This window comes from Peromyscus leucopus, chromosome 19, assembly GCF_004664715.2.
Source record: "Peromyscus leucopus breed LL Stock chromosome 19, UCI_PerLeu_2.1, whole genome shotgun sequence".
Classification (NCBI taxonomy): domain Eukaryota; kingdom Metazoa; phylum Chordata; class Mammalia; order Rodentia; family Cricetidae; genus Peromyscus; species Peromyscus leucopus.
In genome coordinates, this window is record NC_051079.1 from 51,729,186 (window position 1) to 51,755,410 (window position 26,225).

At 48.1% G+C, this 26,225-nt stretch overlaps 1 protein-coding gene across 1 annotated transcript in view; it reads left to right on the forward strand.

The window, feature by feature from the left end:
• The first annotated feature begins 662 nt into the window (after positions 1-662).
• The window catches only part of Onecut2 (one cut homeobox 2), a 52,143-nt gene continuing 26,580 nt past the window's right edge, over positions 663-26,225 (forward strand). The window contains exon 1 of the mRNA XM_028856594.2: positions 663-2,047. Coding sequence (XP_028712427.1) covers positions 814-2,047 — 1,234 coding nt within the window. The 5' untranslated portion in view covers positions 663-813. The remainder of the gene's footprint in view (positions 2,048-26,225) is intronic.

Here is a 26,225-nt window from a genome sequence, read left to right on the forward strand (position 1 = left end):
ACTCTCGGGAAGTGGCTAGCTAGGAGACGCGCGTTTGTTTTTACCGTACCACAAGCTTACGGGGAGTGAAGAAAAGCTTTGAGGTGAGACTAAAGAAACCGAAGCAATCAACCCAAATTGTAGCTAGCTGCCCAGGAGAGGCGGAAAGCGGCATCTCTCACATAATCCCCCCCTTGGTGCCCCGCACTCTTGCTTCTTTCTCTCTCCCCAGCACCCCCCTTCTCCTCCCTTCTTCTCCTTGACGCTTGGTTCCAGGAGCAAAAAAATGGGGGGGGGGGGGTGAACCGAGCTGTCAGCCAAACCTGAAACGTTCGGCCCCGCCCCCTCCACCTCCATTGGCAGCTGCTCCGAGAAGGTCTGCCTTCCGAGGCCGTTCCTGCCGCGGATTGGTTTCTCTTAATGCCCATCGAGCACGGTCCCGCCCCGGGCCCGGGAGGATAGGTTGGCTGCTCCGGCAAGCGGCAGAGCCCTTCTGGACAGCTCCCGCTCACCCAAACAGAAGACGTCGGCGCCAGAGTGGGCTCGGACATGGCGAGGCAGCGCGCCCGCACAAGCGGCGGGGCCCGGTGATCCCTCCCTCCTTCCCTACCCCCTCCCCTCTCCCGCACGCACGCCCTGTCCGCCCCCACCCCACCCCCACCCCGGGCGCGCCCGCCCGCAGCCCGGGGCACACACCCGCACGCACGCCCCGGCACACACTCCCGCACTCGCACGCCCGCCCCCCGAGCCCCGTGGCCGAACCACGCCACGCGTGCCTAGCCAGCCCGCCGGCAGCCCCCGCCGCTCCCACCGCCCCCGGGCCCGATGGACTGAATGAAGGCTGCCTACACCGCCTATCGATGCCTCACCAAAGACCTAGAAGGCTGCGCCATGAACCCGGAGCTGACAATGGAAAGTCTGGGCACTTTGCACGGGCCGGTCGGCGGCGGCAGCGGCGGGGGCGGCGGCGGGGGCGGAGGGGGCGGGGGCGGGGGCCCGGGCCATGAGCAGGAGCTGCTGGCCAGCCCCAGCCCCCACCACGCGGGCCGCGGCGCTGCTGGCTCGCTGCGTGGCCCGCCGCCGCCGCCAACCGCGCATCAGGAGCTGGGCACCGCGGCGGCGGCGGCAGCCGCGGCGTCGCGCTCGGCCATGGTCACCAGTATGGCCTCGATCCTGGACGGCAGCGACTACCGGCCTGAGCTCTCCATCCCGCTGCACCACGCCATGAGTATGTCCTGCGACTCGTCCCCGCCAGGCATGGGCATGAGCAATACCTACACGACGCTGACGCCGCTCCAGCCGCTGCCACCCATCTCCACGGTGTCAGACAAGTTCCACCACCCGCACCCTCACCACCACCCTCACCACCACCACCACCACCACCATCACCATCAGCGTCTGTCGGGCAACGTCAGTGGCAGCTTCACCCTCATGCGCGACGAGCGCGGGCTTCCGTCCATGAACAACCTTTACAGCCCTTACAAGGAGATGCCTAGTATGAGCCAGAGCCTGTCTCCGCTGGCTGCCACCCCGCTGGGCAACGGACTGGGTGGCCTTCACAACGCTCAGCAGAGCCTGCCCAACTATGGTCCGCCGGGCCACGACAAAATGCTCAGCCCCAATTTCGACGCGCACCACACTGCCATGCTGACCCGCGGTGAGCAACACCTGTCCCGAGGCCTGGGCACCCCGCCTGCGGCCATGATGTCTCACCTCAATGGCTTACACCACCCGGGCCACACTCAGTCCCATGGGCCAGTGCTGGCTCCCAGCCGCGAGCGGCCCCCGTCGTCCTCCTCGGGTTCGCAGGTGGCCACGTCGGGACAGCTGGAGGAGATCAACACCAAAGAGGTGGCCCAGCGGATCACCGCCGAGCTGAAGCGCTACAGCATCCCACAGGCGATCTTCGCACAGAGGGTTCTATGCCGCTCTCAGGGGACTCTCTCCGACCTGCTCCGGAATCCCAAACCCTGGAGTAAACTCAAATCTGGCCGGGAGACCTTCCGCAGGATGTGGAAGTGGCTGCAGGAGCCCGAGTTCCAGCGCATGTCTGCCTTACGCCTGGCAGGTAAGCTCAGGGGCAGCCGGCAGCCAGGCTGCTGGGGAAACTGCACCCGCGTGCTTGTAGGGCTGGTCCGTGCGCGGGTTCTGGTCTTCAGCTGTGTGCCCCTTCTCTCCTGTATACGTCCCCTTCCTTCTCTTTCTTTTCCTTCCGTTTTCACTTTCTCTTTCCCCCCTTATTTCTCTCCCCTTCCTTTTTCCTTCTCTTGTTTTCTCACTCATTGCCTCTGAGTTCTCATTGCCCCCTCCCATTCATGTGTCCGCTTATCAGTGTGCTGACCTTTCCCCTCCTCCTACAGTGGGAGGCGGGATCGGGGCTCCTGGTGTCCTCGAGAAGCCCTGCTTTTCGAGAGCCGCGGTTAGCCAAAACCGGTGTACTTGAACTTTCTTAGGACAACACATTTCCGTTTTCCAGGGTGCCTAGTCTCCTAATGTAGATGCTTTTGACTGTTAGCGGGGTTTGCTCCTTAGAAAAGAAAAAGTTCTTCACTCCTCTCCTGCCCACCAAAGCAGGCAAACTTCTTTGGTCACGGGCAGGAGACACCCTTGCGGCGCTTGGGAACTAACGCCCAGGATACAACACCGCTTCCAGAACCTATCTGAGGCTTTGGGTGTTAGCCCAAGGACTTTATGACCCACCAAAAGAGCGGAGTCTGGCTGACTCTGGTGTCACTGACTACAGGAAAGAGGGTGCAAAGACGAAGGTTGAGGCTGTCGCATTCATCGCTTTGGAAAGAGACACCAGAGTAAGGAGCTCCTTGGCTCACTGGCCTGCAGCCCTTGCTGGGCTACAAGCCTTTGCCAGGGTTTGCTGAGGTTTGACAGGACTCCAAGAGAGGTTAAGCTCTCAGAAAGAGGTGCTGAGAAATTAAGATGCGAGTTAGTTAATGCTTCTTGGCCACGGCAAGCTGGAAGCTCCGCCTTTGCATTAAGCGGGCGCTGATTGCACGCGGAGCGGCGTGGCGGGGAGGGCTAGCAGCCCGCGGCAGGGGACCGGTCAACGCGCGGGTTACATTGTTCTGGAGCGGGCACCAGCTCTCTGTGCCTCCTCTAGCGGCCGAGAGGCGAGGTACAGCCCTCTATTGTTCTAGGAACACTGAAACCTCCGGTGTGGGCGGTGGGGGCAAGACCGAAAGACGCAGCCCAGGCTGCGGCTGACTCAGTTGCGGGCTTTTGTGTTGCACGCAGACCCCTCTTCCCGAGTGCCACGACTGCTCTACCCCCAGGCCTGAACAGCGGACCCAGACGGGCAAGCAAGGTGTCCAGACCTCCCACTGGTGAGGACATACAATACCCAGCTGCAAGCCCGGCTGGGTGACTTCTCAGAAAAGCTTGGTGCTCTAGAACAATTAGTGTTGGCCTTAATTTGCATAAAGCCCGCATTGAGGCTCGAGGGGTCTGAATCAGGCCCTCACTGCTCACTGGTGCTCTGGATCTGCTAGCTCAGGTGTCCACTCGTCCCCCAGGACTTTTGTCGGGTGCATCCTATGGTTGCCTAGCAGGACTAGGTCACTACATCGGAGGAGGAGGCGTTTCCGCCTCCTCTGGCTACCGTTGGATTTTGTTCACTGCTCAGTAACCTCCCCTATCAATCTAAAAGGGTAAACAACCAAACAAAAACCAAAAGAAAAAAAACAAAACAAAACAAAACAAAAACGAGATTTGATCCAGAGACCTCCAGTCAAAATCAGTGGGCTGAGGACACTTCTGGAGTTCGAAGTCGACTTTCTCTCTCTCTCTCTTTTTTCTCTCTCGGTTAGTTTATTCTTCATCCTCTCCTACATTTTCCTCAGATTTGCTCCTGGCCCCTAGCAAAGACAAAGCTGTGAGAGCTGGAGGCCTGGCGGCAGCTCCCATGTAGCAACTCTTTGTTTTAGACTCCCCTCTCCCCAATACAGGAGGCGCTAGCTCCAAGGGGTCTCCAGCCTCGGCTGGCTTCCAGCGCTTGGGGGCTGGAAGGAACTTGGCAGCTGCTCTTTGGGGTACAGTAAAAGGCTGGATGACAGCTGTTTCTTCCCTGGCCCATCTCGGAGCGCTGCCGCCCCCTCACGCCGGTCGGGCTAAGCACAAGGCCGTTGGAAAACGCTAGCGTTCTGCCTGCGTCGGTCTTGAAAGTTAAGCCTCGCCGTGCTATGAGATCTCGCTGCGGCTGCACGAGGAAGAGTGTGGTACCTGGGGCTTCAGCCTCAAACTCCTGGAGAGTGGCCGGGTGGCTCCTAGAGAGAGGCCAGCCTTCCAGACCACAGACCACGTAGAGTGATTTTCGGCGGGGGACGCCGCCGAAGGGGAAGTGCGCCGAGGACCCGGCCTTGCTCAAACATGTAAATGTGAGTCTGTTTTTATTACCCTAGGTGAAAAGGGACAAGAGTCTTCGCCTTTTTATCTCGCCGTTTTATCAGCAACTACAAGTGTGTCGAGTGGTTATTATCACACGGGAGGCTTTTCAGTACGGGGTCAGTAGATCAGTCTCTTCAGACACTGCGGCAGAAGCTGGGACAAGTAAATAGGTATTATGTGCTCAGCAGAGTAGGGAACAGAAGCACACAGAGGAGAAAAGGGAGGCCTTTTGATTGTTATTGATCGATGGGAAACCCCGCTGGGAAGCAGCCGGGGCCCAGGCCTTTGGGACCCTGGGGTTAAGCAAGCCAGCGACTCCCCGGGATGGCCTTCCCAGCCCAGCACCTACACGATCTGGGGCCACTTCCGGCCACTCATTCACATTATCGTTGTTCATTCTCATTCTCACTCTCTCTCTCTCTCTCTCTCTCTCTCTCTCTCTCTCTCTCTCTCTCTCTCTCTCTCTCTCTCTCTCTCTCCACTCTTTATCATTTTGAGACCCATCTGGACAGGATTGGAGGGACTCCGAGTGGAAACCTTTGATTTGGCCACCATATTCAAGCTCTACCTTTAGGTCAAGTACATCCCAGTCACCCGAAGACTTGATCTTCCAGCCTGCCCATGCAGTCACAGCCAAGTCCTGGTTACTCTAGAGAGGACCGGGGAGGATGCTGGGGAAGTTTGGATTGTCCCAACATAGAAGTCAGAGAAAGGAACTCTACCAGCGCTGGGTGGTGAGAACAGCAAGGGTTTGCAACCCGCCCAATCGGCTGGGAGTGGCCCAAGACGGGATCCCGCTGGGTGGTTCTTATTATCCCGGCCTGAGGACAAACTCTCGCAGGTTTGAGCACACTTTCTAGGGCTTTGATCATCAAGGGCCTTCTGTACCGCGCACAAAAGCAAACTAGGAGGGTCCTGGAGAGCTCGGGGGAAACCTGAGTTCATTGCCAGGTGGAGGAAAACCGAGACTTTAAAGATGAGGGTTTATTTTTTCCCCCACGCAGGAAAACAATAGCGTGGCTGCTATTACTTTCCTAGCTGAGGTTTCTCTGCCTCCTGGGCGCCGGCCTCTGAGATTGGCCCTCCCAGAGCCGGGCAGTAGTGCCAACTGCGGGAAGACAATGTGGCCTTCTCCAGAAAGCAGCCGCCGCCCCCCGCCTCCCAGACAGTCAGGATGGAGCCCGCTCAGTTCAGGTAGTCTAAGACCCTTAACCAGCCCGACGTCGTCAGACTCACTTGACGGCCGCCGTAGTGGTATGGTCGGAGCACTGACTGGCCTATGGCTTCTGCCCAGGCACACTTACCTGCGCGTCTCCAGCCGCGAGCTACAGGTTTTTAGATGACGCGGTTTTTGCTAAACTGAAGGACTGGGAGAGGGCCTCCACTTCTTCCTTCTTCTGTTCCCCACCCAGCCTTCCCCACCATCTTGTTTCTCCAACCTGGGGCCCCGCCACTCCCGGGGACTTAGTTCCGGGACTCGAGCCGAGCCGGGAGGCCAAACCTTACACACGTCCGTGCAGAACAGACTGATCGGTTAGCCTGCTGGCTGATCCGATTAATAACTGAAAAGCTCACTACCGGCGTCCGTGCTTCAAGTCCCTAGTCCTCAAAGAACGCCTTCCTAACACAGATTGAGAACGGCAGGAGCTTGCGGAGGAGGCGGGACGCGAGGGAGCTGAGTGAATCCGAGCTCCAGGAGTATTCCAAGGCCGCCGGGAACGGTGGATTAGAGGGGCCGCGCATTTATTTTTATTCCAGGCTTTTCCACCGTGTGGTTATGTCACTTTCTCAAACAAATGTGTATACGGAGGGAGATCGATGCTGATAATGTTTAGAAGATTAAAAGAGCATTAATGCTGGCAACAATAACGTAAACGTGTGGACCCAGATTTCATTGATCTGGAACCTGATCCGGCGCGTTTCCAGTAAGTCCGACGGCGGCGCAGCGTACTCTTCCCAGAAGAACGCTCGCCAGTGCCCAGGATCCCTGGCGCTCAGGCCACGCCACTTCGCCAGCTGGGCCAGGTTCTCAGGTCTGACCGCAACTCCTCCCACGAGTAGCCAGCGGAGCCAGCTCCATTCTTGCTAAGGTTTTCTCAGCCTCGCGCAGGACTTCTGAGCCCTCTCCCCTACCCTGTGCGCACACAGTACACGCTCTGCACTCCCTGGAGTGATTCAGTTGGTGGCCGGTGGCACAAAAGGGTGCCTCGGTTCTCCCTACCCTGGACACCGTAGTACTTGGTCCAACGGGTTCGTGTTCTCTCTTAATTTTGAAATTCGTTCTCGATAGAAGGAATGTGTCTAAAGCTGCCTGCGAACGTCGCGCTTTAATGATCCGCGTATGCTTCCCCCCCCTCCTACGCCCCCGCGCGCGCTTCCCCGCAACCCGGTCCTTACAGGTTTCAACACTGAAAGTCCTACTTTAAGACTTTGCATCGATGTGTTAGTTGGACTGTTAAACTCAGCCTCAGTAACAAACGCCTGGGCTTCACCCCTCAGTATAGCCCGCTCTGCGGTGGCCCAGCTGGGTCAGCTAGTTGGAGGAGCTTGTCTTTCTGCCTTGAAGTGGCCGCGATCTTGGGCAAGGGATTTTAGGAGAACACCCGCCCCACACTTTACCACCTGACTCTGAGGCCACAAGCTCTTCCATGGTGTGCGCGCGTGTGCGTGTGCGTGTGCGTGTGCGTGTGTGTGTGTGTGGAGGGGAGTTGTTGCTCTGAGACACATTGAATCTGCCAGATTAAAAAAAAAAAAAACTCTAGAACTTTTCCTTTTCGTCTAGCCGGGAGGGGGAAGAGCTACACTGGTAATCCCTTTCCTTGCAAAATGATGGCTTGCTCTTTGAGAAGAAGCATTGAGGTGAATTTACTAGAGAGAGGGCAAGAGCTGTTTCAGTTGTTTGTAATTACATATAATTATGAGAAAACTAATATTTTCCTTCGAAAGGGTGTTTTCCTACTTTCTCCACAAAGGGGTGGGGAGAGATATAAATCTTGTGTTCTGCTTTGAAATGTGGGAACAAGCAAGTGGTTATTTCTTATCTTTCCACCAGGGACTTCCCTTAAAACAAGGGAGCCCCGCAGAACACCTTAGTTTTGCAGACCACAAAGTACCCTATTCCCTAAAAGCCATGTGGTCACCAGATACCCTGATAATCATAGATGGCTTCCTTTTGGAGTGGAAGGCAACTGGCCCACTACCCACAAGCTCTGGAGGATAGATTCCTTCCCCTCTAGGAGAACTGAGTAAGCCTTTGTTGAGTGGGAGTCTCAGATTATCCCCACCCCATTTAGAATCTAAACAGCAGGATTCCTGATGAGAGGTATAGGGTGGGGATTAAATTGATTGTTCCACATTCTCTTTGTTCCCACAATGTCTTAGCAATAGTTCCATTCTTAAGTCAGGACCGTTCAGAGAGCCCAGGACCCTAGATCTGCTTTCCAGGAATTTATTTGATGACCACCTCTCTTCGGCTTCTCTCCGTTTAAAATATCCACTTGCACAGCAGACCAGAGAATAGAGGAGGAGAGCCCTTGGGAAGAAAATACCCTGTAGTTCACAGCTAGTGGTAAGGGTTGTCAGAAAATATCTTTGCAAAAAGTGGTATCATCCTGGGGATCCCTAGAGAAAGGAAGCCTCATAGGAAAAACAGAGAGATTCAGTTTCTGGGTTCTTGCCAAAGGAAGGCGTAAATAGAAATAATTATCTGGATAAATGGCCCTGGGGAAGAGGAGGAGATAGGGGCACCTTTGGACTTCAACTTCATCTGCACACTCTCTGGGTAGTATTTACCTTCACCCTTCTGGGGACTCCTTTCTCCCCGCCCAATGCCATTTCCTGCAGAGGAGGAACTCCCCTTCCTGGGCTGAGTGTCCCAAAAGAAGTCCTGTGCGGTCCTTCAGTCTGTCTGGTGCAGAGGAGACAGAGCAGCTTCCTCCTGGTGAGAGACAATACCACTGCTCTTCAGTCCAGCCTTCCCTTCAACCAACCTCAGCACCCTTGAGGGAGATGTTTCCCAAGTATCAGGCCAAACAGTGATGGTCAAGACCACACCCGGTGGGTTGGGGTAGGGAAGTAGGAGTCAGGGAAAGGTTGACTGGCTATCCCAGACGTGTGATTCCTGGAAGGCACAGAGACAGAGATTGTCTCACTTGGAAAGTAGGATTCCTAGAAACTGTGGGCACTTGCTAGGAATAAAAATTCCACACAGATTTTCCCAGAGGGCCAGGAGGCTCTGCATTCCTCCTTGGTGCCTCTCACCACTTGAGGATCCATTACTCTTTCTGGAAAAAGCAGACTTTGTTTGGGTTGGAAGCACACCTCCAGTGTAATTTAATCAGCATTGGACTTCTGCTCCTGTAATCAAATATACATATACTTTCTCCTGGAGGAAGAAAAATAATTTCTCTGTAACCGGTATTGACTTGAAATTGTGTGATTTCTGGAAGGTGTCACATTTTTAAAGGGAAAGGTACAATTATGGGGAAAGAACCCACCATCTCTGTGGCTTGTCATTACTAAGAAGACCCGGTTACCACCTCAGAAGGGGCAAAATGAGCACTCACGGGGCTCAAGTGTTCAGCCTCTCTAGTTGCAGACATCTCAGTACAAGCTTCTGTGCAGCCGGCCTCTTAGATCTATATTGATAGGAAGCTAGATTGACCGGCTCACCAGATCCCAGCACATGAGCTTTGTGTTTCCTGGACATTCTTAAAGGAATCTGTCTGTCCTGCATCTTACTCCCCTCTTTGGAGAGGTCACACAGGCAGGGGGTTCTAGATGTGGACATTCCCCATTCTTCCCTACAGCATCTCCCTAGGGCAGCTTGGTTTCCCCACCTCCTGGGGTGAGGCTTTGGGTTTTGCCCAAGCCGAGTCTGTTAGGGAATCTGTTGTAAACACAGATCCATTGATTTGCATTTGTCAGAGAGTAAAGTTAAACCAGTGAAAAGAGAGGCCCTTACCCTTTTATGCAGGGCCAGGGAAACCTTTCATATTGATCCCATTGATCCAACCTTTCCCTTTAAGGAAACCACATAGTTAAAGACCCTCGTTCAATAGATTTACCCTTCGTGCTTATGATATTCCTCTAAGTGTTCTCATCTAGGATAGCTGGGCATTAAGCCCACATTCCAAGCCAAACAAAAAATGAAAAGGGGGGAATGAAAGGGGAGGGAGGGGTCGGGAGGCAGAATTGTGGGAAGTGAAATTAAATCAGACTGAAATGTATAGTGACACAGCTGGGCATGTTTTGATCATTCTGAGATGACATGCAGAGATAAAGATAAATTAGATGCATTTAGCATCTTTCTCCCCCCCCCCCCACCCCGCATTTTCCCACAAATGAAAATCAGTTTCTATGCATAGACTAGCAGTGTCTTAGGAACATCATTTCCTAATGTAAGGTTATTTCAACCAAACCACTAACCTGGCTCATTTAAACTGGTTCGTGTAAAAGCACTATTGAGGCCACAATAATTATTTTGGTTTGTTTGTAGGAAATCAAGACTAGAATTGTCCCTACAAATGCAATATCTTTGACTCCATATAAGACCATGGATGCCAAAACCACTTAAGTGGGGCTTAGAGCCACGAGCTCTGATGGAAGCAGTAGAATCCAGCTTAAGAATGAAATACAGGGTTTCCCGCAGAGCAATGTAGGTGAAATGGAAGTTGCTACATATGGCTTAGTGTTCCTCTGGCTTGCGGATATGAAAATGAAAGTCCCTTTGTCCTTTGAACTATTGGCACAATCCCATCCTTTTTTTTTTTTTTTTCCTGGCCCTTTTTGCTCCGTAACTCCATTCGTGATTTTTTTTTTCAATGTGGCACATGGATTATTCTCAATTGGTTATCTCTTGGGTTGTTTTTGTACACTTGTGTTTGTTTTATGTGATTGAAAAATATTAATGATTCCTTAGGTGAGCTAATGTATTTATCTGCTGAGTGAGTTCAAAGGGCAGAGTTCAGCTATGGTTCAGATTAATTGAACAGGAAGCAGTTGGCTCTCTAGGCTGTGCTGGACAAGGACTAGCCCCCGAAACTATCACTCTTAGCAAACACACAATGTCACCGTCCTTATCCTGGAGCCTGATGTAAGGAGGCTCGATTGACTTGGGTTGCCTGTTTAAAAACCCAAAGCAAGGCGCAACAACTGCAGCAAAACCCCAGAGTCCCCCTCCGGGAAGAAGAGTTTTCTCATTGGCTAATTGCTTTATTGGTAGCCTGACCTGCGGAGCAGCTGCAGGGGCCTGGGTGAAGGCTTAGGCCTTGGAATAATGTGATCCATTAGAACAGGGTAAGGCTTGTTTTTGTTTACTCAGTTGAAGCTCCCTGCAAAGTGCCATTAACCCCATCCCAAATGTGTGTGTGCTGCAAAAGCCAGAGGTCACACTAGTCATCTGCTGGTGGAACCAGCCTCTGCCCCTAGTCCAAGGGAGAGAGCATCTTGCTGGCTTCGCCCTTCCTTGGAGTTTGGCATAGCCTTTTGGGCCCTTCCAGGGTTTTCACCAAAGCTAGTAGTTTTACCACTTGTTTACATTTTCCCAACTGCTGAATCATGTTATTGCTGATTAAACAGTTTTGATCTGAACACCAGCGTGTATGCGCATGCGTGAGTGAGTGAGCACACCACACACACACACACACACACACACACACACACACACACATACACACCCTCCCCCACTAACCCTCTCTATTCTATTTATGTTCCCTCCATTACCGTGCATTACAGCAAATAGAATTGTGCACACAATGCTTTTAGCAGAAATACAGTATGGATACGTTACTTGAATCAAACAGAAGGTACGAATTGGAGCAGGAACAGAGCTAAGACTTGCCACACAGACACTAGTAACTACAGTTTCACCTTCTGGGAGTCTCTGATCAGTTGTGTATTTCACCTCACCTCACCCAAGGTCAAACCCCGTTCCTTCACTTCCTTTCTAGTATCAGTGTTCCATGCCTTACCTTCCACACTGCTGTCCGCTGCAAACACTGCCTTCCTAGATATGTCCTAAGGGGACCTCTCCATGCTCATTGGAGCCTCCAGTCTCTGCTTCTTCTAATGCATTGCCAAGGAGAAACCAAAGAACAGTTCTGCCTGGAGTGAGGTCTTGGCCCGTGGAGGAGCCGTTGTGGTTAACACTATCCTGCTCAGCTGGGTGGGGTTTAGGGTGGGGTGGCAGAGAAAACAAGAAATTCGAGTGAGACAAAAGAGAAGTGGCTACCTGTGGAAGAAGAAAGGCACAGTCCATGGCACCAGGGATGTGCAAAGGCAAAACATTATAAAGGAGACCAGAGAGAAGGGGATAATGGTGAGAGCCAGGACGAGAAAGGCAGAGACCTGAGCCAGTGAGGTAGACTTGAAGCCCAAGGGTGGAGCTGGCTGTAGCTCTATGAGATGCGACTCTTTTCAAAGTTTCCTGAAATCCACCCCAGCCAGGACCCTCACTGCGCCCCACCCCCACCCCAGTGCCTGTGGGTGGGTTGCAGCCTCGCACCTGAAGGAGCTTCAGCACCACGAACAGCACCGCATAGCTGCCCTCCAGCTGCTGTGCCTGGCTGTGGGACCCTCAGCCTCGACCAGACAGATGTGCTGGCATGAGTAGGATCATAGCTCCAGCTCTGTAGATTTCTGTGCCCAGATTAAAAAATAGCGCCTCGGGTTTTCCTCATGCTGGATGGTTTCTTGGGCGAGAAGATGCTTAAAAACCAAACAAGAAAAACTCACCTTGCCTCCCAAAGGGGGAAGAGCCGAGTATGTCTGTGCAAAAAGACAGAGTGAAGGTTGTCAGGATTTAGCTTTTTTTTTTTTTTTTTTTTCCCCTCCATGTTGTTTTCAAAGTCACTGACGGACGCTCTCAACATGGTTTTTAAGATGTAAGTTTCCTTTTAAGCTCTGTGGCTGAGTCTCCCTCTCCTCCCAGGTAGGTACACAAATGGATGCTTTGACTCTCCACCTGCATCCTTCCGGTTTTTGGAAACACAAGCCTTGCCATATTGAGCAGCATTCTTACAGTGAAATCCGCAGTGACATTTCAGAGAGACACCAGTTATGAGACACTAACTCATATAAGCCTGGAGTCCAAGGTGAGCTGCCCAAGTGTCGCCGGCGATGGGGCTGTGTTTAAGAAGATATTTTCTACCAGACACCCCCCCCCCACACACACACACAAAAAGAGCCAAGAGCCAAGATGTTGAGGCTATCCTGTGGACTTCCCCAAACTAATTAACATGCAAAGCTGTCTTTTGCTTTATTTCAAGGGCCTCCAGTTCTGGCCCTAATCTATTACTAAGTGGCTATTGGGGAGGCAGAGCCTAGGGACAGAAGAGTGACTCCTTTACAAGAAGGCCAAGGGCAAAATACATGGCTCTGGCAATTCATTTTGAAATTTTAGGTGGCACTTTATGAAGATAACCGTTCATATCTATAAACTGGTTTTGAGTACACTTGGGAAGCTGATTAAAGTGGTCTGTTCAAGCTGTGTAACCTCAGTTTTCAGACCTTTCTAAGCAGGTATTAGGTTATGCTTTTGAAATCTTTTCTGGTAAAACGCAGTCAGCATAGCCCCCTTTGAAATCTCTCTCTCTCTCTCTCTCTCTCTCTCTCTCTCTCTCTCTCTCTCTCTCTCTCTCTCTCTCGTATTAATGCTGCAAGATGTAGTACTGAATTCACTGTCTTTGGAGTGGACTCAGTATGGCTTTTAAAATATAACTTTGGCAAGATGTCACATAGTAAGGCCTTTTCTATAGTCTTTGACTCTAAACATTGAAAGATACATGGAATAAAATAGCTTCATATCTTTCCAAATCAATGGCATAGACGCCTAACTCTAAGATACATAGAAATTTTTTTTCATGGATTCACTGCCTCCTACTATGTACCAAAGTTTCACCTCAGGTCATGTTCAAGGTACAAAAGCAGGTGTCTCACACCTGATCCCTTTGGCCATTTTTTTATGAAGAGGGACAAGTGGTCTCGGTATTGAAGGCTAAATAAATCCTCTGACTTGTTCTTAGCTTCTGGCTCAGGACCCCACCCTTCCTTTACCTCTCCCTTCCAGTTGGCTCCATCACATCAGCGTGTTCCAGCTCCTTACTCCTGTCTACTTTTTAAGCTGCGTCCCACCCATCCCACCCTAATCTCTTCCCTCCATTTCTGTGAAGAGGTGTTGTAGCCCCATGTGTCTCTTGCCTGTGTGGTCAACCTCAGCCCCAGCCGCTCCGACTCACCCCACTACTGTCCTTGTAACTAAGTTCACGTCTCAGTTTAATATAAATAATATATATATATATATATATATATATATATATATATATATATATATATATATAATGCATTATTATCACCTGGGCTCTCTGCAGCCTTGACACTGTTGGCCACCCTCATCCCTAACCCCCACCCCCACCCCGCACCAATTTCTAACATGCTTTTCTTCCTCTCCTTCCCTCCCGCTTCTCCGTTTTCTCCTACTACATCTGGCTACACCTTCGCAGTCTCCTCTCAAGCCTCCCTTGAGTGTGGTGCTTTTCTCTAAGCTGTTTGATTTAGTTCTTCACTCATAATACTCAAAATTGAGGGTCTTTCTTTTTTAATATTCTGATTTCAACTTTACGATAGAATACAAAATAATGAGCTTCATTGTAACATTTGTACCAATGTATGTCATTACATTTTGTTCTTATCGGTCTCCTCACTGTCTTCCCTCCCTCCCTCCCTGTCTCTTGCAGACTCTCTTCCTCCCCGCCCCCCCCAATAGTCCCTTTCACATGACATATGAATACTGGGGATTGGGCGGTCTGGGCTCTCACATGGAGAAACCACAGCACCCTGGAAGCTCAGAGTGTTTATTACGTAGAGTTGTACAGGGAAGCAGGGACTGTTACATACGGCTGAACATGGAGGTGGGGCTTACAGCGTACAGCTGGATCAAGGAGACAGGTTTAGCTAATGTCAGTATGGGTAGTCTCTACATGGAACAGCCTTCAGGCTATAAATATCCAGCGGGGAGAAAGCCATGGTGGACATTTTCTGCACACACTATCAACATCCACACACAGACCAGAAGGGAAGGCTTTGCCATTTCCCTCTGGACCTCACTGCAGGCATGGGGAGGCTTTGTCATCTCCCCATGGGTCTGAGGAGGCTCTGATGTCCTTAACATGGTAGCTCATGTCAACACACATGACCCTCACACACTCAAGGCTTCCTACAGTTCTATTTTCAGTTTATTGGGGTGGCGAGGGGGGTACTCCACACTGATGTCTGCTTATGGCCTTGCCAGTTTGCACTCCCAGAAGGGTCCCTGGTCCCCGCTAGCCTCTCTGATATCATGTGTTTCCTTCATGATAGCCATTCTGGGGTGAAATGCAACCACAATGCAGTTTCAATTTGCATTTCCCTGATGGCTAAGGATATTGAACACTTTTCAAATATTAATTGGCCCTTTGTGTTGCTGCACCCTGGAAGAGCTTATCGATGTGGTTAATATCTCCCCATACTGAGGACTTCAGGACTCTCTCCAGCCCTGGGATCTCTCCTTCTCTCTCAAGCTCCATGAGCCTGTTTCCAGCTGCATCAGGACATCTTTGCCCAAATGGCCTCAAACACAATTTATCTTAGAGTGTTTGATTTGATTATCTGTTGGCCTTACTCAGTCATCACCGAATTTGAGACTTCTATTCAGTCTTTGAATAACAATACTGCGTGTACAAACTTTTAATTCAGAAGCCAGAATGTCAGCATAGGTTTCTTCTTTTCCCATCAGTCAACCACAAATTAGCCACATGGATTACAATGTCTAAATATCTACGTCTGTTGTTCACGTCTGATGTGGCCCTACTGGAGCTCTCCCTAACGTCAAGAACCTCTCCACTGGTTGGTCTCCAGTTACCCTGTGTGATCATCCATGTGCCATGCTTAAATTAGAGGGATTTTCCTGGAATCTGAATCTGACCTCATCTTTAACACCCTTCTTACCTTGAAACAAGTTCCAGGTCCCTGAGTGGAGCACACTGCCCTTGTGCGTTCTGACCTGTGATCATCTCCTCTCACATCCCCATACAGTCACTCACAAACTGCCCTTCCTATAGCTCCTCAAACATCAGACCAATGTTTGGTCCCAGTGTATTTTTTCTCTCCCTTACTTAACCAACTGGAGCCCAACTTGAGGTCTTGGCTCTACAAAATGTTTTCTGGTCTCTAAATTGGGATATCTGTCAGATGGCCTTCCTGTTGCATTTGGAACACAGCAGAGGCCACCTGTTAACTTGGTGGTGTGACCCTATTTGATTAAGTTCGAGGGAACAGAAGTTAGGTACGGCATAGACTAGGTCAATAAATATTTGTGAATAAATTTAGAAATATTTTATAGGATTCTACCTCAGCCCATCATAGATTTCTCCCTGCCCCCAAGTTATTACATAATATCCTGGGAAAAACTTAATCAGAGCTGTCACATCATTTGCAAGTACTGAGTATTTCTCATTATCAAATTCTTATCAATACCCTTTTCCTCCGAAACTAACACACTAACTTGAGGATTCATTTTAAAGGGAGCCTTAGAGTGAAGTCTTAACCAGGGCTTCAGATTAGAACAGTGAGACAAGGTGTACAAAGGGACAGACACCGGAAGGGACCTGTTTTCCTGTGGCTGCCTCCCACCCCCGTAACCAGCTCCCAGCAAACAGTTCTCCCACTCATGTGTTATCCTGCGTATCATGCCCACGTGTCTGCGTATCTGCTTTCCCGTAATACCTCACCTCTTTTCCATCCTGCCTTGCCTCCTCCATTCTCCCCTAATGAAATCATCCCAGCTGAACTGACCTATTCTTTCCCCTCACATCCCTGAACATCTGGATATAGTCATCTGCTCCAAACTGCATAATATAGCTTCAGGGCTAATCTAACAATTCTCCTTAGTTAGTTTGTTTGTTTTTTTTCTTCCCCCATCCCGGGTTTCCCCTTTCTGTGGCGCTAGGGGGAAAGCTATATCCTTGTTACCCATGGCTGCTGTCTGTGGCCACACCCCCAGGAGGCAATGTTTTTCAGATCACTCTGGACTATAAAATCTACTCATTACAGTCATCCTGAGGGTAGGTTGTATATGTCTGCATGTGTCTACCACTGTTCCTTTTCTTTTCCTTTGCATTACTGGGTATTGAACCCACGACCTTACGCATGTTAGGCAAGCACTCTACACCTGAGCTGTAGTCCCAACCCCTTTCCTTTCTAGCAGCTCCTTTCAAATGGGTCTTCTTTTCTAGAAGTGGTGAGATCCGTGATAGAAATGTTTGCCCCTGTAATTAAGAGTAGATGTCAGTATTAGCCCACAGTTGGACATAAGCCAGTTTAATGTGGATAAAATAGTGCTTATAGTGGCATGGTTACTAGCAAAGGCTGTTCCGCCTCAAAACACATCTTAGAGCAGCAGAGTCAGCCGCTTGCTTAGCAAGTCAGAGAGACTAGTTCGTAAGTCATTTTTAATTGCCAGTAACCCGCATCTATATTAAAATGATCATAACTTGGCATATTGTAAGTTCTTAGACTCTCGTTGCCTTAGTTTGTCTGAAAAGAACAAAGCCAGAGATCACAATTTTCTATTTATAAGCTTAATTTCATTTTTATTATATTTTGACGAGCAAATACATAAATAAGGCTACAGGTTATCTTTGGGACTCAGTAGGTCAACATTTCCAAGATGAATGTGGTTTTGCTGGTACAGTGCTGGACAGGGTAATTAAGAGTGGGAGAAAGTTAACCACACACACACACACACACACACACACACACACACACACACACACACGGTTAAATATTGGAGACAGGATCTTGCCTGGAAATCACAGAGATCTGCCTGATTCTGCCTCCACCTCCTAAGTGCTGGTATGGAAGGCGTGTGCCTTCTGACATTTCTGAATTTTAAAGATTTAAGTGCATGCATCCACTATTGTATTTACAATATCCATATGGGGCTATAGGGTAGGATTTGCTCTTAACTTTAGTACAAAATAGAGAAACCAGAACCATTTATTTGCCATGCAATCTTGTCTGGAAGCAACGCACTACACTGTGATCTTTTCTCTTTTTGGTTACGCTCTGATGGCTTTGTATTGTTTGGTGGTGTTTGGTTTTTCCGAGACAGGGTTTCTTTGTGCAGCCCTGGCTGCCGGGGGAACTTACTCCACATAGACCAGGCTGGCCTCGACCTCAGAGATCGGCCTGCCTCTGCCTCCCGAGTGTATCTATCGCCTTGGTTTATCTTTTGATTTTTTTAAGCTGAATGCATCACTGGAATGCATGATAATTAGGTATGTAAGGTAAACAACTGGCTTAAGAGCCTGTCATTTGGGTGCCTGGAATCGCCACATCAAACTTCCTTTAATAATGAGGTTGAGAGATGGCAGGCCTGAGCAGAAAAGGAGGCAGTTCTGAGGCCACCCTGAGGGCCTTAGACCCCCACCTGGGGGAGTGTCAGTGGCTGTCCTCTTTGGTTGGGCACCAGGGCTAGGGTATACTTGGCATCATATCCTCCCTTTTTTTTTCCCCCTCTTGCCTCCGCCTTTTGTCTGTCAAAGAGCTGGAAGGACCAGGAGGAGTTGGTGTTGCTGGCCTGGCTCACCACCCCTTCCCAGGAAGTTCTCCATCAAAGGCCTCAGACTGAGGTTTCCATAGGCAGATTCTGGAAAGCCTCTTAAAGGTTGACATGGAAGTGGGGAGAGGGACAAGTTGGAGGATGAAGGAAGGAAAATTCACATTACATTACGATTGGTTGACTTTTCCACTGGGAGCCATGCCAGCTCAGGAGCCCAGTATTCTGTCTCTTGAGAATTCTGAAAATCCCGAGGGTATGAACATACAAACATCCCTTTCCTAGGTGGGAGAGGAGCCCAGGCACCCTCTCTCCCAGGCTGCTCTCCTGGGAGGAGAGCAAACCCTTCTCCTCCCCCTCCCCCCTTCTCCTCCTCCTTTCTTTCTTCCTTCTTCTCCCCTTGCTGATATTTTTTAAAAAATCATTTCATACACACACACACACAACACACACACACACACACACACTCCATGATATGGCGGAGGTCAGAGGACAACTTCTAGAATTTGGTTCACTGTCTTCCACGATGTGGGGCCCGAGGCTGTCTTGCCGGTCTTTACTCTGGCTGTTCGTACAGGCTCGTACAGAAGCAGTAAGAGCTTCAGGGTGCACAGTGTAATAGTGTAATGAATGAGCTTTGTGTTTGGACTCTTACAGGCTCAGGTATACAACTTTGCCTTTGCATAATTCTAATTCCATCTCCCTGAACCTCAGTTTTCTCCTTTATAAAATGGGAGTAATAGGTTCACCCTGGGGAGCATATAGAAGTATTAGACATGATCCATATAAAGTACCTGTCAGGTAACAGATTGGTGTATCTTTATGGTTTTTCCACAGAATCCCATACCTAGCATAATGACCCAAGAGGCAAGATGTTGAGGGGTAAGGAAGTATATGAAGTACATATTTGATTGAAGGTTTGTTATATTAAATATATATAACATATCACCTACAGACTCATGGGGCCCAACAATTAATACTTATTTCTCATGTATCTACAGGAACCAGCTAATATAGGCTGGTCCCAGATGGGTTTGCCCATGCTCTATAATGGCAGAGCTAAAACGCTCAAGCAATAACCGTCTCTGTCATCCCATTGATGAAAGAAAGTCACATGACTGAGCACAGAGGTAAAGGGGAGCCCATTATTTGGTTCTGCTTCTGGATCATACCCTTTTCTTTTTCTTTTTCTTTTTTTTTTAACGGAAAGCAGCATTTTAAAAAAACCACTTGAGTGTTTTGTCCCGATTCTCCGTGCAGGTGTTAAGGGATGTCTTCCATTAGTAAGCATGCCCCCAGATAACTTTCATTTGCATTTTCTTCTCTGCCTGTCTCTTAATGGTCTGGTACACAGAGGGCTACTTGAGCTGATTTATATGGATGTCAGCTGCTCACACTTGTGCATACTTAATTCAGAGAGGTGATCCCATTGATTTCCAAGACCTGTATCCCAGGACATGGTATTAGCGTAGATATTTCAGCTGCTCTAACTACATTGTCTGAAAACGGAAAACACTTTAAACCTCTACCAGAAGTAATTTTGACGGACATCTCACTGTGCTCTATATTACTCCCATAATTAAATTCTCTTTACTTCAAGATCTGTTTAAAATTAAATTGGAAAATATTTTTTAGTTCCATTGGTAAGTAATTTTGTTCTGCATTCATATGGAATGGCACCTATAGCTGGATACACAGCTCCCCTTTTCCCGGGTGTCCTTGTTTGCTTCTCTGTGGCTGTGATAAACACCCTGTCTGAAAGCAGCTTGGGGAGGAAAGGGTTGATTTGGCTCACAGGTTATAATCCATCATCAAGAACAGCCAGGGCAGGTGCTCAAGGCAGGAACCCAGAGTCGGGAGTTGAAGCAGAGACCACAAGGAACACTGTTTACTGACTTGCTCAGATGCCTTTTTTATGTGGTCCTGCCCACAGAGGGTTGGGTGACCTTCCGTCAGTTAGCAATGAGGAAACTACTCAGAGGTCCATCTAAAGGAGGCAGTCTCTCAGCTGAGAGTCCTTGATCCCCTTTGTCTAGGTTTGTGTCAAGTTGTCAGAAGCTAACTAACCAGTGCACCCTGGGTGTGAAGAGGCACCACCTTTAGTACGCAAGTGCTGCCTTGCCATATTAAGCTTGTTTACCCCAGAATTCCACAGTCTTCAGGTTTTGTGACTACTCAGTGCTTAGTGTTGAGAATACAATTTGGAATTTTTTTCCCCCATGGGACTCTCATTTAGTACAAGAGATGTGAATCCCAATGTCCCCCATCTTTGAAAAGGAGATGGGGTAGCCTTGTCTCTGGACCTGCCCTGCTCCTGAGGACAGGCAACAAGCTTCTTTTATCCTGCATCTTACCAAGATAACCCTTCCATCCATCCTCTTTGGTGCTAGAAATGTAATTGGAGAGCTGGCATTCCTTAAGCACTGGATTAATACTCTTAAAACGGTCCCAAAGAAGTGCACTATTACTTTCCCTTTGGACGCTTTAGAATTCATTAGAATAGTTGGTCGTACAGTTTCTTCAAGGCTTATTTTATTTATCTCTGGGCTTAGATAAGGTACCTTAGTGACTGAATGTATATAATGCTTAGAACAACTAACGTGTAGCAAATGGTTGCTAATTGCTAATATAAATAATATTCATCACTTACCTTGTATAGCATCTCTGAACATCAGCGAGTGACTGCCTGAGTGTGTGTGTATGTGTGTGTGTGTGTGTGTGTGTGTGTGTGTGTGTGTTGTGTGGTATTGTCACTGAGAACATGAGCATGGGAGTCGATTTCACTTTTTCTCAGCCACCATTACTAGCTCTGTAGCCTCAGGCACATCATTCTCCCCCACCCCCCTAAAGACCTAGGAGATTTTGGTGCCCACTTTAGTTGGTATGCAGATTGAAAGAGGTATTGTGAGGAGGCTTCATGCTGGCACATTCACCTCTGATGTTCTTAGTGAAGACATCTGTTTATTATACCTGGTCACATCTGTTCTCCTGAGTAATCTGAGTGTCACTTACAGTGGTGACATTTCAGATGAATGAGATCTCCAGACTGGACATTACCTCACTGAATCCACTCTTTACATTCCCAGTGCCCCTTCAATACTGTAGTTATAGACTTTGGCTAAGTTGATGCTTTGAGTCCAGAAGTCAGATGTGAGCACAGTGGATCCCGCTGAATCCTTACTGACTCGTGCTGGGAAGAAGTAAGTCCATTTTGCAAGTGTTTTGCCAATTGAACCAACGTCCTCCACTTGACATATAGAAATCGGTACAGAGACAACAAGGTTCAGTTCATCCTCATGAAGAGTGGTTCCAGCATGGGAAGTGGGGTCTTAATAGAGAGTCCCTTTCATCAACACTGAGGGGGCCATGGGGCTTTTGGTGCTTGGGAGAATGGCTTCCTCTTTCACATCTTGGCTGGTTTCAACATGCTCAGGCCCTGCCTCTTTACCATGCTGGCCAAATCCATTTCAACTGGTTTTGAAGGGCTCCTGTTTGGACTCACACTATAGTCTTTGTTTCCATGCCCACGAATCTCAACAAGAAAAAATACAGCTGTTGCTCCCCCCACACACACACACCACTTTTTTTTTTTTTTTTTTGAAGCAACAACTAATTTGCTTGTGTAAGATTTCAAAGCCATGATCTCTGAGTTGTCAATGTTCCCAGCCTGTGTAAACAGTCTCCAGAATCCCTGCCTGACCCCAAATTACTCCCAAGCATTAATTGTCCTGGTGGTTTCATGGCCACATTATTTCATATTCATTAGTGTTTTCATGAAAAATTACAACACTAATTAGAGCGGCTTCCAGTTAATTCACTTGATGATTCATTACCTCTCTCCTCTCTTGGTGTTCTGCATGTGGTCATCCTAAGAGAAAGCATCCGAGAGGTAATTACAGCTGTATTCCCTGAGTGATCGCCTAATGCCATTAGTTCTGATCCACCTGCACAGCCCAGCATCTATGATGGGGTCTGGTTACAGCTGCACCCTGGTCCATGCCCTGTGGATGTCCAGAGAGAGGAAAGGAGGAAGGGAAGTGAAGACCAGTGCTTAAGAAGGCATTCAGGACAGCAGAGGGGAGCAGAGCCTCAGACAAAGGGCAGCCAGGGAGCTTAGGTAGATGACCATCACTAGTTCCTTCTGCAGCCTGGAGTAAGGACAGGATGATGGGCATCCATGCTTTGAATTTAGCATGCATATGACCAGGATAGATTTCTCAAAGTTCTGGGGTCCTTTAGTAAGAAGTTTGGGGGCCTATTAGTATGGATGCTATAAAAAATAGGAAATAGCTGTTGAAAAAGATGTGGAGAAATTGGAGGCTTATGCATGACCAGTAAGAGTGGAAAATGCTGAAGGGGCAGTGGAAGCAGAATGCTAGCTCAAGTTAATATTTTGCTTGGAAATGCCACCTCTAGATCCATACTTTTCTTTTGTTTTTTTGAGACAAGGTTTCTCTGTGTCATTTTGGTAATTATATTGTAATGGGTGCTCAATTTTTAAAAATTGGAAAATAGAAAACAAAATTCTGCTGTAATATTTCTGTTCTGTTTCAGTTTACCTAGGCATAGCATTAAAATCTTGTCCTTGGGGCTGGAGAGATGGTTCAGTGGTTAAGAGCACTGGCTGCTCTTCCAGAGGACCTGGGTTCAATTTCCAGCACCCACAGCTGCCTGGAACTCCAGTTCCAGGAGATCCAGTACCCTCTTTTGGCATCTGCAGGCCCTGCATACATGGTGCATAGACAGATGTGTAGGCAAGACATCCATACACATAAAAAATACATAAATAAATAAAACTTTGTCCATGTAAAAATCCAAACATAAATAGTTTTGATAAAGCCCTCTTTGCATTCTCCCCTTAATCCCTTTTCTCCCATATCACTTCTCTGAGATAACCTTCCTTTGGGCTGCAAGGTGGCTGCCAATCTAGGCATGCATTTATTTGCCTACCTATGTACTTGTGGAAGTTTTGTTATGTAAGTATGTGTGTGTTGTTTTAATACAAAGGGGTTCACGGAGTCCACGTTGTTCCAGGACTCCTCACTTTCATTTTCAAAAGGCCTATCAGCTTTCCACTCAGAATGAGATCCTCCCAACTTCCGTCTATAGCACGGTGTACCACAGACTTGGCCATTTCCTTTAGTCATTCTTGTGGTGATGGGCAGCTAGACCACCTTTATTATTGTTCATGTTTGAGATAGGGTATTCCCATCTGGCCCGGGCTTGCCTAGAACATATCCTTCTGCTCCAGCTTCCTGGGTGCCGGAATTACAGGTATATACCCACCATGCCAAATGATAAGGCTATTGATCCTTTGGGTTGTTGGTAAACCACTTTGTGTGAACACATTATGTATACCAGTGCAGATGCTTCCAGGGGTAGACATTAAGAGGTGTTCCTCCACGCCTTCCAAAACTGTAGCCATTTTATATTCTTCATCATCAATGTGTTCAAGTAGTCTTTGTGGTTTCTTTCTGGTTTATTTGTTGCTGTTCATGATTCTAGTGAAGATGGAGATATTCACACATTTCCCAGCCATATACATTTTTTGACAATGTCCTGTTCCATCCTTCATCTCTTTTTTCCCCTCTACTCATCTCTCTCTGTGTCCTTCATATACGCTGCGTACAAATCCTTTGTATTTTGTAAAATGTTTTCTACCATGCTAATTGGTTTTGGTTGCTTGTTTGAGGTTGGTATTGATTTTGTTCACTTTAGTTTTGATTCTTTGAGATAAGTTCAGGCTGCCCTAGAACTTTCTAAATAGGCAAGCTAGGCCTGAAAATCTTCCAGCTTCAGCCTCTAGGGTACAATTGTAAGTGTCTACCATCATACATGGTTCTACACTATTTTATGAAACCTAGTGCATTACTTACGTTTCTGTTGCTGCAATAAATCATCATGACCAAGGCGACTTACAGAAGAGTTTATTTGGGCTACAGTTCTAGAAGGTTAGAGGCCATGATGATGGGAAGCATGGCAGCAGGCAGCAGATTTGGGGGCCTGAGCAGGATGCCGAATGTGCACGTCTTCAAACACCAGCGTGAAGCAGGGAAAACAAACTGGAAATGGCCCCTGTCTTTAAATTCTCAAAGCCCTTCCCCAGTCGCATACCTACTCCAACAAGGCCACACCTCCAAACCTCCCCAAACAGTGCCAGCAACTGGGGACCAAATCTTCAAGTATGTGAGCCTATGGGGGAATGATCTCATTCAAACCACCACATCCAATAAGGTTTCTTTGAACATGGTGGTGGTCAAATTAATCTTTCTCTTATTCTATTTCACGTTCTCTTCCCAGGTAATGTTGAAACATGTGGATCTTTAATGTGTTTCCAGTTTCATTTTATAAGTGACATAGTGTTGACATCATGCCGTTGTCCCCCTCAGATGAGGAGCTGCTCAGTCCAGGACTGCTTTCTGACGATTCTTTTCCCCCCTATTATTGGAAATGCCTCTTAATCACATGTTAAGTTCCCTTACACGCTTGGGTCCTTTCCCATCAATCTGCTCTGTCCTGTGGATATATTGGTTGCTTGGCCAGCATCATACCTTTAATGGCCTTTGCTCGAAGTGTCTTTAGCTTTGCCAAGGCTTATTTTTTCTTCCTATCTTTTGTTTCTATGTTTGTTCGGCCTTCCTTACCCTTCCACTCTTCCAGAAAATTATAGAGCAGGCTGTAATTTATAAATGATTTTAATCATCCTGATTGCATATAGGGCAAAGTCCCATTTATCCCAATCTTAATGTCTTCCTTAAGAAGAAAAGAGTTTGAGACTTGTCCTTTCTACTGTTCGGTTAAGGTCACTAGTGGTCACTCATTCTGTTTTGAAGGAGTTATCTTTCTGAAAAGGGATTCTACAAGACACTAATGAAGCGGTTCTCAACCTTCCTAAGGCTGCGACCCTTGAATACAGCTCCTCATGTTGTGGTGACCCCCAACCATAACATTATTTTCATTGCTACTTCATAACTGTAATTTTGCTACTTTTATGAATCGTAATATAAATATCTGATACGCAGGACATCTGAATATGTGACCCCTGTGAAAGGGTCGTTCAAATCCCAAGGGGTCACAACCCACAGGTAGAGAACAACTGCGCTAATAGAAGGTTGGAAAAGTGACAGGAGAGTTGTTTTATGAGGTACATTTCCAGTGTCAGCAAATGGAGCCTGACCTTCGGTGACACTCCGTAACATGCCATAGAAACCACACATTATGGATTTTTTTTTTTTTTTGGTTTGGGTGGTGGTTAAGTGCATAAAATATATTCAATTCTGAATGTAAAACTTTATGTGAAGCTCCGCAGTGTCTGTTCTGAACGCCCATACTTAACTGTATGGAAGTTCATCGAGTTGTGTGAATTTAAATTTTATGTCTGGTTACTTTTGGTGTGTGGTTTTTATTTATGCTTTTTTAGATAATAAAGTTCACTTAAGACAAGAAGAAAGAAATAGCAAGCATGCATACATTCACACACACACACACACCTCAGAGATGTCCTACCGAAGGAAGCCGGTTCATCTGGTAGCCCTAATTATTCACTGATTGGGGAATTATAGAAGGGGCGCTCTGGTCTTGCCTATGGGCAGGGTAGGGTCTGTCATACAGAGAAAAGCTTCCAGCAAGGGAATGCCAGGGCACCTGTGGCTCGGGAAGGATGCTGGCATGACCTAGAGTGGTGAGGGCCCCTGGGGCATGTGCTGTGCTTGGCACAAGCTGCTGAAGCAGAGTCTGTCCAAGAGCAGGCTGCCAGTCATGTGGCCCCCATGTATCACCCTCTGCAGATGCTGTCAAGCTCTCCAGAGGTACATTCCTAACATCAGTCCAGGCAGCACCCTACAGGCCCCAGCCTTGCAGCTCTGGAGGAGGAAAGACTTTTACATTTCCTGCCATTTTGGTGTATGTGTGATTGGCATTTTAACTTGTATTCCTAGATTAGCAGTAATTTTTAGTGACTTTTTAGATTCTTATCGGAAACTCTGGTCTCTTCTGTGGAGTGCCCGCTGTGGTCCCTTGCCTATTTTCATATTAGGATGTCTGGGTTTTGCTTATTGATTTCTGGTAGATTTTATATATTCTAGCTTCAAGCCCTTTGCCAGTAACATGTATGGCAAATATCCATGGTTCTGTCTGCCCTCATTGCTGTGTCCAATAAACAGACATTCTTAATTTTAATGGGTCCTAATAGATCATTTTCTTTTGGATTAATACTTACTGAGTCTTAAGAGATCTTCCCCAGGATTATAAGGTA